At 36.2% G+C, this 18,545-nt stretch overlaps 1 protein-coding gene across 2 annotated transcripts; it reads left to right on the top strand.

The window, feature by feature from the left end:
- The first annotated feature begins 997 nt into the window (after positions 1–997).
- On the top strand, positions 998–17,374 carry myo15b (myosin XVB). Of its 2 annotated transcripts, none has more exons than XM_059532603.1 (42): positions 998–1,117; positions 2,225–2,287; positions 2,467–2,524; positions 3,185–3,309; positions 3,430–3,525; positions 3,629–3,864; positions 4,094–4,263; positions 4,432–4,504; positions 5,046–5,219; positions 5,309–5,427; positions 5,630–5,700; positions 6,125–6,203; positions 6,657–6,749; positions 6,835–6,953; positions 7,033–7,275; positions 7,368–7,446; positions 7,537–7,647; positions 7,759–7,915; positions 8,172–8,262; positions 8,369–8,579; positions 9,961–10,076; positions 10,190–10,249; positions 10,375–10,450; positions 10,551–10,666; positions 10,762–10,880; positions 11,559–11,700; positions 12,122–12,233; positions 12,660–13,008; positions 13,091–13,136; positions 13,228–13,300; positions 13,944–14,020; positions 14,108–14,184; positions 14,338–14,468; positions 14,594–14,688; positions 14,772–14,849; positions 14,932–15,028; positions 15,208–15,356; positions 15,881–16,005; positions 16,139–16,272; positions 16,359–16,492; positions 16,583–16,720; positions 16,837–17,374. In XM_059532603.1, exons 2-42 carry the CDS (start codon positions 2,285–2,287, stop codon positions 16,930–16,932), a joined length of 4,848 nt encoding a protein of 1,615 aa, XP_059388586.1. In that variant the 5' UTR covers positions 998–1,117; positions 2,225–2,284; the 3' UTR covers positions 16,933–17,374. The 2 variants fall into 2 exon arrangements, with proteins under 2 accessions (XP_059388586.1, XP_059388585.1); XM_059532602.1 differs by having other exon boundaries at positions 7,362–7,446.
- The last annotated feature ends 1,171 nt before the right edge of the window (positions 17,375–18,545 follow it).

The raw sequence follows: 18,545 nt of genomic DNA, 5'->3' as shown, positions 1-18,545 counted from the left end.
TCTTTCAGTCCCACATCAGGGGCCACCAGACTCGGTATGTGCAACGGTTTCATATTTGATAAACCTTGAGAGCATGATAAATACAGAAGCGAATCGAATTCTGAATGTGAAGCAGTGGCGCGCTCTTTCTGTTACAGAAAGTACTACAAGAAATGAAAGCAATCCTTCACTAACTTCTGGGCAGCTATGATGATCACCAGAGAGACACCATCAAAAAACATCATTGGACGGTGAGAGCTTTATCTATCCCCTTATCTCTAGCTCTTTCAATCCTTTTCCCTGTGTGCCTGTAGCTTCTTCTTGGCTTAATTTGCATATATATAAATTTACACACTTCACTTTATTAACTGTTTACCTATATGGTCTATTGCTAGGTAACTACGGCCACATTATTAATATGTGGAAGCTAATAGGAAGCAATCAATTCCAGCCTCACTCCTCTTATTCTAAATAATGGATTGTTATAGTAATCATTATATTAATTCTTGCCAACTGGTTTTATATTTTATCCAATGCAATGACAGTCAAATACATTTTCAAGATAGTCATACGAGCCACTGAATATTGATTACTGTTTCCTTACATTACATGTAACTTGATCATGTTTCACGAGTCTTATAATATATTTTACTCTTTGGAAGGACTTTGGACCGTTTGTGTGCTGAGTGAATTTATGAGATTGTGAAATTCAATCTATTGCTCTTAAAATGGCACCCATAGTTTCCTATTACTCATCCTCGATGAGTAATGCTGTAATACTTTTTATTCAAATTAAATAAAAAGCATGGTGGTTTTCATTCTTTCTTTCTTTTTTTTACATTTTACACAATGCAAAACTTGCATTGAAAAATTAATTAATTTAATAAAAATTAATTTGAATACAGTTATGTTTATTCTCTGATTCATGTGGCGTGTTTGGTCTCTAGTGCGTCACGGGCTGTTTAAGAGTGTGTACACACATAAGAATGCCTGCCTGCCCTTTCATCTTTGATCCTAGATTCTCTCTTTATTCCTCACTTACTCTCTCATTCCTGCAAAGACCCACCTAAACTCCACTTCTCTTGTGTTTGGAGTACTTTACATGAGGACGGCTACGTTTGTTTTAATATCATCTTAGGTAGGTAGTGTTTAATATTTATCCATATTACACATGCTAATAGCAAACAGACAGATTAATGATACAGAGAGAATTTAGGGTGGAAAATAAGAAAGAGATCTTATCACATATCAGTTTAAGACTTAAAGATTTGTATAATGCGATATGCTGGAAAAAGCTTTTAAATGGGTTTTTTTTCTTTTTTGTTTGATCGGTTTCCATCTATATAATGACTATGAAATTTGAGCTGTTCTTGCATTAAAGCTTGTTCATGGCACTCTGTTCTGAGATTTGTCTGTCAGGTCTATTAAAAAGAATATGCATAAAAATAAACAAATTCAGTTTATATCTATGAACAAAAATATGTTCATCAGAAACTTAATCAATCCAAACCTTTGACTGGTAGTGAGTTCTTTTTAAATGATCCACTATGTTATGTAACCTGCTGCTTTCAGTTCTGTTTCCTTCTTACCCCTCATTGTTTTATACAGTTTGGACTATGTCCTCCTCAGCTGTGATGCACTCGACTGTCAAATCACTTTTGTTATGCATTTGTGGTAAGACTGGTTTGTGACGTGATCCTCATTCAGTGGGTTTAGCAGCTTCGTGTATATTTTGTATGATAGTATTTTTGCTTGTCCAATAAAAGTTAACTTGTTTAATATAAAAATAATTCACTGGGACAGACAAAAAATCAACACTCCAGGATACTCTCAGATTTGTTTCTACAGTATGTAAAAATCAATGGGTTTATTTTCCGCACACTGTTTTCTGGCAACAGTGATACACAAAACAGAAAAGGCTAATCAAACACAATGATAATACTAAATGATAAGATAAAAAATGGGTTTGGTGTCTCATATTTCATGTAATTCTTTTGTGTGGGGAGGAGCGAGTCAAGGGAGGGTCTTTCTAGGATATAAAAGAAGGCCAGCTGCTAAGAATAGTCCTGTTTACCTTTGCATACTATGTTGTGGACAGGTAATAGAATAAATGAGTGGAATAGCTTTACAAAATAAATGTCAAGAAGGAATGAAACACTGTAATATGCAAATGTCCAGAGAGTGGCTTAATATCAAACTTTTTTAATGTTAGATTGTGTTTTTGATTGTGTTTTGATTTGATCAGGAACATACTGGTAGATCAAGAGTGAAGGAAGCAGCAAAACCGACATTTTCCTCTTCAGAGATGGTGAGACCTCATATTTTTTTACAATTTTTTTTATTTTCTTTTGTTTTTTGACTTGTGTGCTCAAGGTCTCTGAGCATCTGACTTTTATGGACTTGGACATAATTTAACTGGTCACTTCAGAGTGAAAAAAGTTAATTTTGAACAACACAAAAGAATGAAATACTATATTTTACCTGAAGGATGTGGGAATGTTGGAGATCCCGGCAGACCTGTCGGCTCGATTACGCAGTGCAGCAGGTGAGATCCTTGATGCTTCAGAACCAGTTAAAAGTACTGAGATTAAAGACTGAAGTACTGTGTCATTTTACTCAATTAAAAGTCTAAGTACTAGATCAAACACACTTGAATGAAAGTACTATAAAAGGGTTTCCATCTTTATTTGTAAAAGTGCCTAAAAGTCAATTGTGAGGTTTTTTTTTGTCATCAAAGTAACTTTGATTAAAGATGTTTATTAAAGCAACCTGTTATTTTTGCTATTTTTTCAATGGTTTGACCATGTGAAACTTTTCAGCTGAATTCAAGATCCTCAAAGGTGTTTCCTTACTTTTTTTTTTATTAACCAGCAGCTGATTTTGTTAAAATTTGACAAAACTCTACATTTAAAAATAAAAACTCTTTAATACTCACCAAAGCTGCTTTTATTTAATCAAAAATACATTAAAAAGAGGAATATTGTGAAATGTTATTACAGTTTAAAATAACTCTGGATTCTTTGATGGATATAAGCATCTTTTGTAACTGTCAATTTTGATTACTTTAATGCATCTTTGCTGAATAAAAGTATTCAGTTTAAGAATGATTGACATTGTTCACACTCAAATTAATTATATTGTAATTATATTGCTTTGGGGAAAAACCGTGCTCATATTTGTATTCACATTTACATTGTTGACTCAGGACGTCCTCAAGGATCAGGAGTAACAGAAGTAGCTCTGCCACAGATCAAAGCAGAACACAACCTCTCATTGCCCCAAGACATTGACAGACACCCTTTCTCCCAATATGCCGACAAAGTCCTGAAGGTAGAACTTAAAAAACATCCGACCTAGTTTTGGGCTCTTTCGCTTCACGAGCAATTTCCATACCTGTGAATCAATAGCTTCCATTTTTTTAATGCAGTTATCTGTTTTCCTTTCCATTAGGACGGATGGTGCCAGCCGCAAAGTTATCCGCTTCAGAAGCCTCTGACGTCTCTGGATCCTGACGATGCCCGTACAGCTCTAGAAATCTACAAACTGGTCAGTACAGAACCTCAGAAATTCGAAATAAAGCTTTACTGAAATGTTGGGTATGAAATCTTGGATTTTGAATGAATCCTTCCTCATCTATGTTCTCCTTTAGATCCTGCGTTTCACAGGTGACTCTGATCTGACAGGATGGCAAGAGCAGATGTTAGGGAACTATATTGTGGAGAAGAGCCAATTACGGCCCAGCATCAGAGATGAGATTCTAGCACAACTGGTGTACCACACTTGGGACGGGGATAATGAAGAGAGTGACCTGCGGGGCTGGTTGCTCCTGGCCTGCTGTCTGAGTGCCTTTACACCCTCTCCTGCCTTGGAGAAACCCCTGCTCAAGTAGGTCTTTATCACAAACCCAAAAGAGGGGGCTTTAGAACAGGAAGAGAGCAGACTGATATAACTTTGCAATTGGTCGATTATTCAGTTTTAAATTTCCTAAGTAAACTATACAGATTGTCAAATTGACTTTTGATCAATAGATAAATAAGGCCAGATAGGAGTTAGTGTTTCTGTAGAGCTATTGGTTATCTTCAGAAATAAAAATAATATTTATTATGATTGTCAGGTATGTGTCCGACCAAGGTCCAGGGGAGTATCGCTCTCTGTGCCAGCACAAGCTCCTCACATCCTTCCAGCTCCCCTCCCCGGCCTGCAGACGGCACCCTCCGAGTCAACTCGAGTGGACAGCCAATCAGAGGAAAGGAAAGATGGTGGTGGAGGTTAATACTTTCAATGGTGAGGGCTGTAGCTTTCTTAGAAAACTGAGCTGATTCTCAGCAAAAAATATTGGATTCCCAGTTTCACTGTTCATTCCAAGAGAATTGATTATTATTAATATGTTGGAGTATAAATGTTTTATTAAAGTATGGTGTTTATTTGATGTTGACTGTTTTTATTTTTCAGAGGAAAGGTTAACTGTGGAGGCGGAGTCTTGGACCACAGGAGAACAATTGGCCTCTTGGCTTCTTAGCTACAGGTAGGTAGATATGTCTGCTTTTGTGGATGAATCTTGCCAAAAAAAAAAAAAAATCTTGTTCATGAAAACTGGGCAAGTTTTTTTTCAATTCCATAATGCAACAAAATGATATGATATGTGTATGTATTTATTTATTTATTTAAAATAGCATTAAACGCATTAAAAGCTTTTAAAAAAAAGCTTCATTCTAGCTTTCTAGGTTATTTTGTAGACATATTTGGGGTTTAAAATTTTGGGGTTAGTAAGATGTTCAATAATTAAGTTCATTCAATTATAATATGTTCAATGAATACTATAAAATTACACGTAATTATATACTAAATAATTATTTGGCAAATTGTAATTTAAATCAGTTTAACTATTATACATTTAAATTAAGTGTAATATTAAATAGTAATTGATTTTATTTTAAAATTGCAATATAATATGCAGCATATACAACAGAATTATTTCATATGTAATTCATTTAGTTGTTTAGTTCTATCTAGTTATTTTTGTGAGATTCACCAATACTTCTTAATGTCATATTTTTCTCTCTCAGGGGTCTGAAAGAAGCTACACGGGGCTGGTCTGTGTCTTTGCTGGCTGGGGAGGGCTGGGCCGACCTGGCTGGCTGTGATTTTGTAATGGATCTCTTGGCTGGAGTGGAGGCTGATGTGCCTCTGGGACACCCACCTGCTCAAACCGATTACTTCTTTAGCAACACAGGCGACAGGTACGCCTCTATAGAGCTCAGTGCTGAAAGGTCATTCAAAAGGAAACTGCGAAATAACTGCTTTTTAATCCATTATGTCTTTTTTTCAGTATGGCAACCACCGACCTGGATGACTTCATACCACCTGCTCCCTCTATGCAAGCCCCTGGTTTCCCCTCCTTTGAAGCGTCCCCATGGGACACCTATGAACCCTCTTCCACATCCCAGGGTGAGTGTCCAATCATAGGAAACAGACAGTAAATTCTGAGTCATGATCTGTTGCATAGATTTGCAGAGGGACGATAAAAGAAATCACAGTAAATGAAAGCTAAAGTATGAGGGCTGGGAAGCGACTCTCCCTGTAGAGTAAATAAAATGACTGTTTCACTCTGACTTTATAAAGGACACTCCTGAAACAATCTTTCTTTCAGGATCTCGAGGTCGACAAATGGATGCTTATGTTGATGACCTCTTTGATTCTGTGTTTGATCAGGGTCCTCCGGTCAGTATCATCCAGTTCAAATATATAAACATTATTGTACAGTTTATAGTCATTATTTTACAGCAACATATCTGTTTAGAGCAAATAAAAATCTGTAGATTTTAGTAAATTATAAGTGTGCTTATGTTGCCTTTCTTTAACATTTATATATATTTTACATTTTTTATATTTTATATATTGTTTTACATTTGTAGAGATGGAACAGGAGTCATGACTCAAACTCATGTCACATGCAAGAGCAACACAGCTCAACATGTCTCAACATCACTAGGCTACACGGATATGTTGTTAACATTTATTAAGCCAGCAAAGATTACATAGCTTTGGCACTTATTAACTCTGAGATCTACTTGCATTGCCTTTTATCTCTGAGGGCTGGCCTGAGGTCGTACTATCTGCATTTTTATTACTTTTTTATTGATAGGACTTTGAACGGATGGCCATGCTGAATCGCAGAATGAGGGGAGGCGGAGGTATGATGCCCGGCATGTACACCGGAGCAGGTACAGTTTGTGTCTGTTTAATTAGTGTGTAGTGATCGATCGATCGTGCTCCAGATATTTAGAGAGCAGTGAAGCCAATATAATAATTATCCAATTTCTTTGTTACAAATAAGATTGCTGAATTTAAACACTTTATTTACAGAATATTTATTGTATTTATCTATTTAGACTTGTTTATCAAAAGCAATTTACAAATGAGGAACATCGCAAGCTATTTTTAATAGAACAGTAGAACAATTGAAATTAAAAATAAATATATGAATGAATATATATAATATAATTTAGTTTGCATTTTTAGTTAATATAATTTATTTTTAATTTAACATCTAATTTTAACATTAATTATTGTTTTATTTATTTTAATTTTAATATTTAAAACAAGACCAGCAAGACCTGACATTTATTTTGGACCTGACATTTGAATTTATTTTGCAAACTCCCCATATCATTTAGGAATGCCAATGAATCCCGCCATGGCTGGCTATGCTGCCACACCAATGATGCCAAGCATGATGCCTACTATGCCCATGATGCAACCCATGCAACGTAAGCATCCTGCTGATGTTGTGCTTCTCTGATAACATAAACTGTTAAATTCTGACCCTCTTCCTACTGCTTGTTTTGGACGTAGCTATGATGATGCCAACTGCCATGCCACAAGCCATGCATGCTGCAACTCCGGCTGTCAACTCACAGCAGCTGCTGGGTTCTCAGCAGCAGGACTTTATCAATCAACAGGCTCTGCTTCTGGTATAACATTATGTTCTTACATTTGTAACATGAGTTCATTCAACATAAAGTAGAGACATAAATCTATTTTTCACTATAGGCTCAGCAGATGACAATGCAGGCGATGACACTGTCCCAGAAGCAGCAGCAGGAAGAGATGCGGAAACGTGAGAGAGAGTCAAAGAGACAGTCACCACGTCAGCGGCGGCGCTCTCCTCCACGTGCACGTTCACCTTCACGCTCACCCTCACCCAAACCCCGAAGCCGGCCCCAGGAAAAAAGAACCGTTCCTCAGGCCCCCAAAAAAGCCCCAGAGACCCTCCCAAAGCCCCGCAATCCAGAGGTACAGAAACTGATCAGTGCCTGTGTTTTCTTCAACCGTATGTTTACACTGCAGATTTTTTGCAATGACTTAATTTGTTCTTTAAGGTACAGCATGAGGCAGAGGTGGATCTCAGGGCCCCAGAAGATCAAGGCTCCTTTCAGGATAAGAGGAATTTTTTTCAAAAGATCGGTGAGTACACACTGTCTAATCAGAATCCTTAAACTGGCTAAAATAAAACTGCATGAAAGATCAGATTTTCACTATCTTTATGCATCTCAGGAACATCAGAAGTACGCCCGAAGTCTGCGCCAAAGGTTGCTAAGCCACTGATATATGCCTCTCCGCCGGAGGTGACCCAACCCAAATCACCTCCACCAGTAAAGACTAAAGGTCAGATGTTTGTCACAAGACCGTTTTTCATTGTGGTCTTCATACTAATGTCTTCTTTAGTCTTCTAAGATTATAATGTGTCTTAAAATGTATAAACCCTTCTTCATCCAGTAAAACCACTCCCAGAACCTCCTAACATCCGAACACCTGAACCAGAATCTCCAGAACCCACATCTCCTAAACCAGAACCTACTAGTAACATTAGAGAGATCATCAAGCGGTACCAGAGCCGGCCCTCTCCAGAGCCTAAAGCCTTCGAGCCTGTCAGGTGGGCCAAGAATTGACATGAATTGTTGTAAAGCAATAGCTTGCTCCACCTAGATACCACTTTTCATGATCCATTCCATTCCCAAGTCCTGTGTCACTACAGAATTAAAATGGGTTGTTAATTGAGATTCATATTGACTTAATGCAAACTCTGCTGTTACTGATCACTTGCATAATATTTTGTTGCTTTGACCTTTTCACTTGGAGTGATTCCCAGACTGTAAATGGAGGAATAATGAGGACTTTGATCTTCACAGGGTTCCGGCCAAGCATTTTGTAAAGAAAAATGACCCCAAAGAAGAGGCACTGGCCATTCTCAAATCTCAGGGACCTGTCTCTAACCAGAAGGTAGATGATACAGACCCGAGTGACATGCCATAATCTAGTGTTTTAGACTTTTTGAGCTCGAAGTCAAGGATGCAGACGTTCACCATAAATCTTTTTTGTGCTGCAGAAACAGTGGGAACAGAAGCCTCCTTCACCCCCTCAGCCGCCTGAGTCCCATGGCCCTCGTGAGATCTCTAACGATATGAGGCAGAAGCAGCGTTCACTAGCTGATCTCTTCGGCTCGCAGCGTACACATGCTTTGCCTCGAGCTCGTGAGCCCATCCTTCCTCCACCTCCCAACATCCCCGACCCACCAGCAATGCCTCCTCCTGTTCCTAGTAAGTGATTCACATCTTATATATAGGGGTCGTTTCTAACATAATTGCAGTACACATAGTACATCAAGTATAACTGAAATCATGTTAGTTAATTTTCTTTAATCATAATTAGCACAATTAACTGAACATGAGATGAAATGAAATAATTTGCTACTTTTTAGGTTTCAGCGGATGTTATCATTTTTATCATATTGCCAGGTATTATGCATTAAAATGAAAAACTGACAATAGTCGTTCTCTATTTAAAATATTCCAGCTGGCAATTTATTTAGAAATTGTAAAAAATTAATAAGAAATAAAGGTGTTTAATTTTTTTCTTCCTGTAATTAAAATACTCTAGATGTTGAAAAACTAGTCATTTATTATGATTATTATTTATTAACTTATTCACAAATTTTTCCTTTCTGCAATTAAAATCTTAATTTTGTTTTTATTATTAATTGTATTAAGGTTTTTACATAGAAATACAGTATGATGTATTTGAAACTAATAGCATTTTATCTGTTTTTATGTTTTAAATAAGATATGCATAACAATTAAGAAATCAAAAAACTAAAATATTTATTATTATAAAAAACATTTTTTAAGCAAATGTGTAGTCTTGGGGATATTTGGATAGATGGATCATAAAAACTATAATTTGTAACACTTGGGTATGCATATGTGACCCTGGACCACAAAACCAGTCTTAAGTTGCTGGGGTATATTTGTAGCAATAGCCAAAATCTGGGTCAAAATGATAGATTTTTCTTTTATGCCAAAAATCATTAGGATATAAAGATCATGTTCCAGGAAGATATTTGTACACTTCCTACGGTAATTATATCAAAACCTAATTTTTAATTAGTAATATGCATTGCTAAGAACTTCATTTAGACAACTTTCTCAATATTTTGATTTGTTTGCACCCTCAGATTCCAGATTTTCCAAATGACTGACCCTTATGACCTTATTTATACAGAGCCCCGCACATGACATGCAAGAAAAAATAAATAAATTGTGCGCACGATTTACTAATTCGTTGCCTCAATGTACTGAAACGTGCACACGATCACTATTGCGTTCCCTCGATTTACTATTGCATTCCCTCGATTTGCAAAATCGTGCGCACAATTTATAAATCGAGTGAACGAAATAGTAAATCAAGGGAATGCAATAGTAATCGTGTGCACGTTTTAGTACATTGAGGGAACGAATTAGTAAATCGTGCACACGATTTAGCCTAATATTTTTTCCTGCATGTCATGTGCGGGGCTCCGTATATTTAAAAGTTAGATATACGTATGCAAATTTGAAGAAAGCTGTGAAGATTTTAATCTCTGAATTTCAAACATTAAGGTGATATGATTTCTAATTTCTCAACCTTTATGTGTTCCTAAAGATCAGTTCAACAAGATGGTTGAGGAGGAGAGTGTTCGCTCCCAGTTGCACAGATTCTCTGCCAGCGTTTACTTTTCCTACCCCAGTATGCCTGGCAAACTCTTCCTGCGCAAGGAGGTAACGAAGTCCAGAGAGTTTTATGTGACTTTGCATGACTCCCACTAAGGGTATCATGGCTGCTTCTGGCTAACTTACGTATCCTCAATCGATTTGTGTTTTCTTGTACACAGCTGTTTTATCCCAGGGAAAAATTCAACCACCCATACATTCTTAATTTACTCTGTGAGCAGGTCAGTAGCAATCATAGCATTAGATTTGATCAACAATGCAAAGTTTCAAAATAAGTGTATTTTACGTTAGTTTGTATACATCAAATTCTGGGCCACACATTATCTACTGTTTTTGTAAACCGCAGATCATGCGAGACACTTACTCGGATTCTTGTCTGAGGATTACACGCGAGGAAAGGCGTAAAATGAAAGATCTTTTGGGTATGACGGATGCTGTTTTTTTACAATGTACCTATCTAATAATAATTCAGTTAAGCTATTATGGACAATTCAGCTAGTCTCTGTGTGTTTCTCTTACCAGCAAGCTTCCATATCGGAACCAGTATCAATTCACTCGATGACACCCTGAAGAAAAGAATTGTCATGGCAGCAAGAGACAACTGGTCTAATTACTTTGCACGTCTCTTTAATGTGAAGGTGAAATACTTGGCTTTGCTTACGTAATACGCATAAACATGCATACAGAAATGTGTTAAGCACTCTGAAATGTTTTTGCATGTGTGCTTTAACAGGTGGGGAATGGAGGAGATGCTCAGATTCTGGGAGTGTCACACAGAGGAATCAGACTGCTGAAAGTGGCCAGAGCTTCAGGCATAAACCCTAAACACCTCAGACTACTGCACAGCTACAGGTACAGGCTACACATGTTGTGTTAAAGCAACACTGTGTCACTTTTTCTTTGTTCAAAATTAGCAAAATAGACTTAAACTTGGAGAAGTAGCTCCGGTTAGAATGTTCTTCCGCGGGATGCATGCAGTTCTGTTTATTAACCGCTAGAGTGCCCAAATTTACATAGTGTTGTAAATTTATAAAAAAAATATTTTTAAAATTTTAAATAATTGTTTTCTGTTTTAACACTTTTAAAAATGAAATAATTCCTGTAATGGCAAAGTTGAATTTTCAGTAGCCATTAGTCATGATCCTTCAGAAAACAGCACCAAATCAGCTAATTAATTAGAGAAAGTTTTGTTTTATTAGCACTGATGAAAATAGCTGTTAATATTAAAATGTAGGGTTAATATTTTTTGGGAAACCTTGATTTTGACCTTTTTTTCGGGATTCTTTGATAAATAGAAAGTTTAAAGAGAATAACAATAGATAATAGAATTAAAAAAATAGATGAATAGAAAGTTTTAAATGTATTTTTGTAACATTACAAATGTCTTTGCTGCCAAGATCTATTCCTTGTGGAATAAAAGTATTATTTTCTTAAAAAAAAAAAAAAAACATTGACCCCAAACAATTGAACAGTTGTATCTAATATTCTATAGTGTTGTAGTTTATATAACCATATGTTTATACTGTTCAGTTTTTCACAGGTGTTGTCAGTTCAGCAACAAGGGGCTGATAAAGTTGTGATCTCTTTGAGTAGTGAAGAGTTAGAGCTTCAGTCTCGACAGGCACCACAGATCGCTGCTGTGATTCATCTCTTCCTCATGGAGCTGATTACGGTGCCGTGATACTACCCTTAACATAAGTAGCTTTCATTATTCACTTAAAGTCACCATACCTGACCCTGTTTACTTTCATGGTCTTATAAGGAATGGTTAATGCAGTACATTTTATTCATAGGAAAACACAAATTGCTCAGTCTCTGAAACAACTCTGGCTCTGTTTTTCAATTTCTCAACCCTTCTCCTTCAACCACCTCCATCCTGATATGCAAAACCTTTTTTTCACTATTGAAACAATTAAATCCCACCACGTTTATTTTTCTTCCGCTCTAACAAGTAAAACGGGTTGTGGTTTCATGTTGACTTTAACCATGACATTAACTATTATTGTGCATCGTTTTCATTTCAAAATTCTCAAAAAAAAAAAAAAAATAGTTAATGTGAATCTTACCTTATCTTTACTTATCTTATCTTACAGAACTCAGACTATGTGATTGCTGTGAAAAGCTATGTGACAGATGACAAGAGCTTGCTGAGCTTTCACAGAGGCGATGTCATCAAAATCCTCAACATGGACGGCCTCAAGGACGGTGAGAAGAGAACTTGAGAAAACCATTTCAGATTGTGGATCTCCTTAAACTTTACCTTAAAAATGAATATGTGAAATTTCTATGCTTCTAGCTACAAAATCATAACATTTAAAAAAACATTGGTTAATCCAAACGTTTACATGTCAATTACAATTAAAACTGGCTTTCTAATTTGTTAATACACTAAAGATAAGATTAGATTAATTTCGGCAGTTTACAGATGTTAGGCCTGTCAGCAGTGACATGGCACAAGTGTTATTTCCCAGGACACATATTTTTAGGAAGAACATTTAGTGCATGGTTTAAAAAAAAAAAAAAGCTAAAGTGTGACATGTTTGTATATCGAATATCACATGTGTGTATGAATAAGTAATACAGCATAAAACCTAAAAGGGATTTGCTATTTTATTTTTTTTATCTTTGCAGGATGGATGTTTGGTTCCAATGGGGGCCGTTCTGGACTCTTCCCAGTGGATGTCACTCAGCCTTGTGCCCCACCAGACTACCACAGCAACAACATGGAGCGGCAGCTTGAACGGAAAAAGAGTATGAGACTCACTGGCTCCTCCACCAGTGTACCAGCCAATAGTCCTGTCATCAACACGACTGTCAATAGCCCTGTGACCATCATACCTGCTAATAGTGTTGTGTCCAACACCCCTGTTGCCCGCTCAGTGGCCAGCAGTGTATACAGTAACGTGAGATCTGAATCAGATCATCAGCTGTATATCATGACTGAATTTGCCAGGAAGTTCTTCACAGATGCTTCCAGCAGGTGAAATCTTCTGGAAAGCGGAGGGGTTTGCATCATACTCCACAAACGCCACTTGAAATTGATTTATTTTTCTTATTTTCAGACAAAACAAAGACAAAAGTTTTAATGAGATGGTGGAACACACTCCAGTACGTATGCATCTCTTAGTCTCTCACTCAATGCATGCTGGGATTTTATATTTTTTTGATCATTTTTGTTTGCTGTGTTTTCGTTTATTAGAATCCTATTCAGGAATCATTGATCCTTTTCTCAGACAATGATCTCAATCGTCTTGGGACTCAAAACTTCATGGGTATGTTAGCAAATGTACTGAAAAACAGACTTACTGTAAGTTCACCCATTATAACTGAAAAAAATGTGGGTTCACTGGGATACTGTGCAGTCATGTAAAATAAAATCAGAACCCCAGGAAGAAGCAAAGAGGTCAAGTTTGGTAAGGTGATAAAAGTGGTAAAAGGGTTTACTTTTTGCTATAATGACCTACTAAAAAAGTTAAGCAATATTAAGTTATTCAACATAAGAACTTAAGATTCAACTCGTGTTTTTAAGTCAGTTTAATGTAATTCAAGTTAAAATGACTTATAAAGCTAAGTTGATTGTACTTAAAATATTTAAGGCAACAACTTTTTTTATAGTGTATAACTGTACATTATCCCACTTAATACATAATGCATTACATAAATTAAAAATAAAATTAATCTGTATGTAATTTAAATTAACAAAATAAATCAAATGAATTTATCATCGACTTGACTTTAAACTAAAAGAATAAAAAAGCCTTAAAAAACTAATATGACTATTTAAAATAGTTTGCCTGGTAAGTGTTCATTATATTTAGTTGTCGTTAACCCAAAATATTTGATCACAGATTGACCAATCAGAATGAATCTGATTCCATTCCATTTAAAGTATTTTACCCAGCAGTCTCTTTGTAGTTTTGATGCAGTTTATGATGGATCAGCCTATGAAGAAAAATCAGACAGAGAGTGACTGTGTTAACTCCATTTTGCAGGTAAGCGTTCCCTCCAAATGGACAGCAAATTTTATTTTGAGAGAATCTTGACATCTGTTTCATGACCAAAATTTCATTTTGGTTTAGTTGGGAAAAGAGAAGGAGTTCCTCAGAGATGAGATCTACTGTCAGGTCATCAAGCAGACCACAAAAAACCCAGTGAAGTGAGTAAATACTATATGTACAGTACACTACCATTCAAAAGATTGTGGTCAGTAAATGTTTTTTTTTTAATTCTTGGTAGGACACATTAAAGAATTCTGAAACTTTACCAGCCCTAGATTTTTGAATGTGCATTTAATTAGCTGATTTCGTAGGGAGAGCTGTACCCGTGGCTGGCGTTTGTTCAATCTGGTGACCGGATTCTTCCCATGTTCCAACACTCTCCTGCCATATTGCACCCTCCACCTGGAGGCCATCATTCAGGATGCCAACCACCCTTTTCAAGGTTCAGTATTCACTTGTGGATTTTGCTATACTATATGATTAGAAAGTTATTTGCACCTAATTGTATCAATAATAGCTTTTTTGTGTTTGCATATTCGGTTATGTGAATATAATAATTGTTTACAGAACTGGCAAGTGTGTGTTTAAAGAATCTCAGACGATCACTCCGTTTCGGAGGACGCAGACATATCCCTTCACATTCAGAGATGGAGGCCATTTTGGTAAGTGAAGACACATGAGGAAAGAAAAGATGCTAAACAAAGCAGGTATGAAGGTATGTGAACTTGTATTCTCTGCTCCGCAGGCTGGGAGGAACTCCCGGCGGCTGCCCATAAAGCTGCCTAGTGGAATCGAATTTACCTGCAAGATTCGCAGCTTTAGTGTAAGTGAGGACCGCTCGTTCTATTTTCATTCTATGCAGATAACCTGTTGATTACATGTAGTGCTTTTTTGCTTTTCTGTAGGTCGCATTTGAGGTGCTACAAGACTTTTGCGCTGAGATGGGCGTCATAAATTCAGCAGAAGTGAAGGAGTTCTCCATCCATGCCACTAAGAAGGGGGGTAAGATATCTCTAGTCACTCTTATGCACACTTGAACACAAATTCACATATCATTACGTTTACATTTATGCACTTAGCAGACGCTTTTATCCAAAGCGACTAACAGTGCATTCAGGCTATACATTTATTTTTTTTTACCAGTATGTCATACTGTCTTTACTACGAATCCCTCTCTTTAGGTGATGTGAATCGACCAATTCATGCCGATGAGTATCTTTTTGACTTCCTGCTGGATGATGGCTCCATCTCCCTCTCCTTTCATCGAATAATCTGGAAACAGCCCATGCAGTTCAGCAATGATCTTTATCTGGAGTTCCACTACCAGCTGGTACGAAAACATTCGCTTTAGAATTCATTATTATGTAAAATATTAAAGTTATAACAACACAACCCCTGGTTTACATGAATGAATATCCAAGATATACATCTTGAAATGTACTGTATACACTACCATTAAAATCAAATTGATACACTACAATTCTAAAGTTTGGTGTATAGCGCTACAGAAGAAATGCAACAGTTTATTCACCAGATTCCAATTCTATATGAAAATATTGTTAATGAGAAATGTTTTCTGAACACCAAATCAGCATATTACACTTAAGTGAATTCAGCTTTGCCATCACAAAAATAAATCACATTTTTAAATATATTAAAACAAAAACGTTATTTTCAGTTGTACCAATATTTCGCAATATTACTATTTTTTACTGTATTTTGGATTAAATAAATGTAGCTTTGGTGAGCATAAGAGTTTTACTCTTATTAAAATCTAATTGATTATACTCTTAAAAATCTTACCAACCTACAATTCATTTTCATGTACTGTATGATGGATCTAATGTTTTTCAGCTTGTGGCTAACTATCTGGGAGGGAAGCTGTTGCTGCCCACGAACAGTGCTACAGTCTACCAGCAGGTGGCAGAGTTGACCGCTCTTCAACACCTTGCACTTGGCCTGACTGATCTACCCTCCAAGTAATTTGATATATCCCAAACATTTTTTTTATCCCTAAACCGTTCAGTGAAACTTTTCAGTCGTTTCAGCTGACAGTCAAATCATTGTTTACATGTCATCACATCTTTACATGTAATCAATTTTCATATTCAGTGCTGAGGTAAAGCAATACCTTCCCCGCATGGATCAGCTCAACTCCAATGATGAAAGACTTCTTGCTACTATACGGGCACAGTTTTCTACTTTAGGCCCCCTCAGCCATCTTGATGCAAAAGCTCGCTTTATCAGTGAGTGAACAAACCTGCTGGTAAACCATTTCATTTATTGATTCCACGTCCTTATATCCATATAAACAAACCCTTTAACTTTCCAGAAAGTGTCAGTATGCTGCCTTCCTTTGGATTCGATGTCTTCACCGCTCAGAAAGTAAGTCATCGCAGCTGCCCCTCTCCCTCCCTGATCGCAGTCAACCATGAATTTATCAAAATCCTTGATCCCAAATCACAGGTATGACCCTCCAGTTCAGTTCCATTGATGTTTTGATCTTAACTGTGTGTTTATACCATAACCATATCTAAACAATCACAAACTTTGCAGAATGTGTGTTTGACGATGTCTATGGAGGATGTGCAGTCCTTGCGCTCAATCCGTCCCAAAAAAGACAAACTGCCATCAGTTGAGATCAGTTTTAGTGGCCAGACTCAACCCAGGACTGTCAGCTTCAGTCTAAAGCAGGTTCGTATGTAGATGATATATACAATATACATGTTGTCATTTTCAAGAGCTGGACTTATTGATATTTGGTTATGGTTAATGAGATTGCTCTTATATTGATCTCTGGTGTCTCCCAGGCGAAAGAGCTGTGCCACACCATTGCTGTGATTATGGAAGAAGTGGTGAAACCCTCCTACGGTAGTTTGTCCAGTCGCTCCGCAACGCCACATTAAACAACCAACATATGCAAACTTCCCCTAATATCCCATGACTTACTCCAAAGTTCAAATATGTCTCCTGCCAGTCGTTTTATTTATAAAAAAAGATGTACAAATATTTGTGTAAGATCAAGATTAATGCTTACAAAGTGTTTAATTCAATATGCAGTAGACATGGTTTTTCAGGGGTGTAAAGATACTGCAAGAAAGATGTATACAGTACAATTTTCTATAAAAACATCATGACATTTTGAACTGTTTGGAATGAACATTAATTATTTTTTTTGTTTAATTTAGCATCATGATGATATTATACCAACAAATGGGAATGATTTGTGATTATATTTATTATAAGGTTGACCTATATTGTGTATATGTGTTATAATTATGTTTAATTATTTGCCTCTGAATAAAAGAAAACCGATTAGTGAGTACAGGTGTCAAACTATTGAAGTGTAAAATGTCTTCTGAAGTGTAGTTTTCATTATTTTTCAGTAAATACTGATATCGCTCCTCCTGTCAGAAAACGGAGAAAATATTTTTCTTTCCATTTTCATGCAGATACATATTTAAATAGTGATATTTATAAATATGCATTTATTATAAATCCTATATGACCTCAAATTGGATTTTTTTAGCAAGTATAAACAAGAATAAACTAACTGACATTATGAATACAGAAATAATATAGGAAGAATAAATTAATAAAACAAGAAGTACAGAGGTAGTAAATCAAATTGCATAACATTCAGCAGATCATAATACAGTTTCACAAATTTGACACTTTTCTTTTGATGTTAATATTTTTTAGTGTTATAATTAGGTAGTTAATGTCACAACGTAAATTATGTAATTTGGGTAATGTTGAAGAAATTAGAAATTTTCTGAATATAGTATTTTCCCAATAAAATAAATACATTTCCTATATAATCTATGTTATGTTTACAATAAGAAAAATAACAGAATATATCACACAAAGTTAAATCAATGTCTAAATCTCATTTGTGAGTTATATATTATGCTAATAATTTTAAATTTATTTTTTACATTGTTGGGGACGCAACATTTATAAGGTAAGAGCCATGCTTTTTTTCCAATTGATCTTATCATAAAGAGTTCCTAAAATAACATTTTCCCATGGATAATTATTTTCTTTGATTGAAACACATTTCTTATAATTTTATTACTACATTTTGGGTTGTAAATATATGACATCAAGGCCCAGTTTCATAGACAGGGCTTAGCCTAAACCAGGATAAAGCCATAGTCCAATTAGAACATTTAAGTATTTGTTATAAACATGCCTGAGAAAAAAACAGTACAGGTGTTCATCTTAAGACAAAACAAAGGGACTGGCACGTTTTAGGATCAGTCAGTCCAAGTTTATTTCAGTTCAAACAGCTCAGATTTACATTTTATTCTAGGACTAGGTTTAAACTTGTCTGTGAAACCGGGTATAAATGTTTCACCCTGATGTTCAGGGCAACTACGCAAACAGAGGCTCCGCCCTATGAGCCAGACAAAAGCAGACCGATTACCCGCCCTGTAGTACTAACCAATCACAAAGGACAAAACAAAGCAAATCCCGCCCTTTAGATAACACTGACCAATCATATTCCACTACATCG

The sequence above is a fragment of the Carassius carassius genome, chromosome 40 (assembly GCF_963082965.1).
Source record: "Carassius carassius chromosome 40, fCarCar2.1, whole genome shotgun sequence".
Classification (NCBI taxonomy): domain Eukaryota; kingdom Metazoa; phylum Chordata; class Actinopteri; order Cypriniformes; family Cyprinidae; genus Carassius; species Carassius carassius.
Note: the sequence above shows the minus strand (reverse complement) of the source record. Positions and strands in the feature narration are given on the sequence as shown.

Excerpts from the sequence above, each read along its gene's own strand:
- myo15b (XM_059532602.1), top strand. Across the intron at positions 5,701-6,124 it reads TGTTTGATCAGGGTCCTCCG|GACTTTGAACGGATGGCCAT; the intron begins GTCAGTATCATC and ends TTTTATTGATAG. Across the intron at positions 16,006-16,138 it reads CTGACTGATCTACCCTCCAA|TGCTGAGGTAAAGCAATACC; the intron begins GTAATTTGATAT and ends TTTCATATTCAG.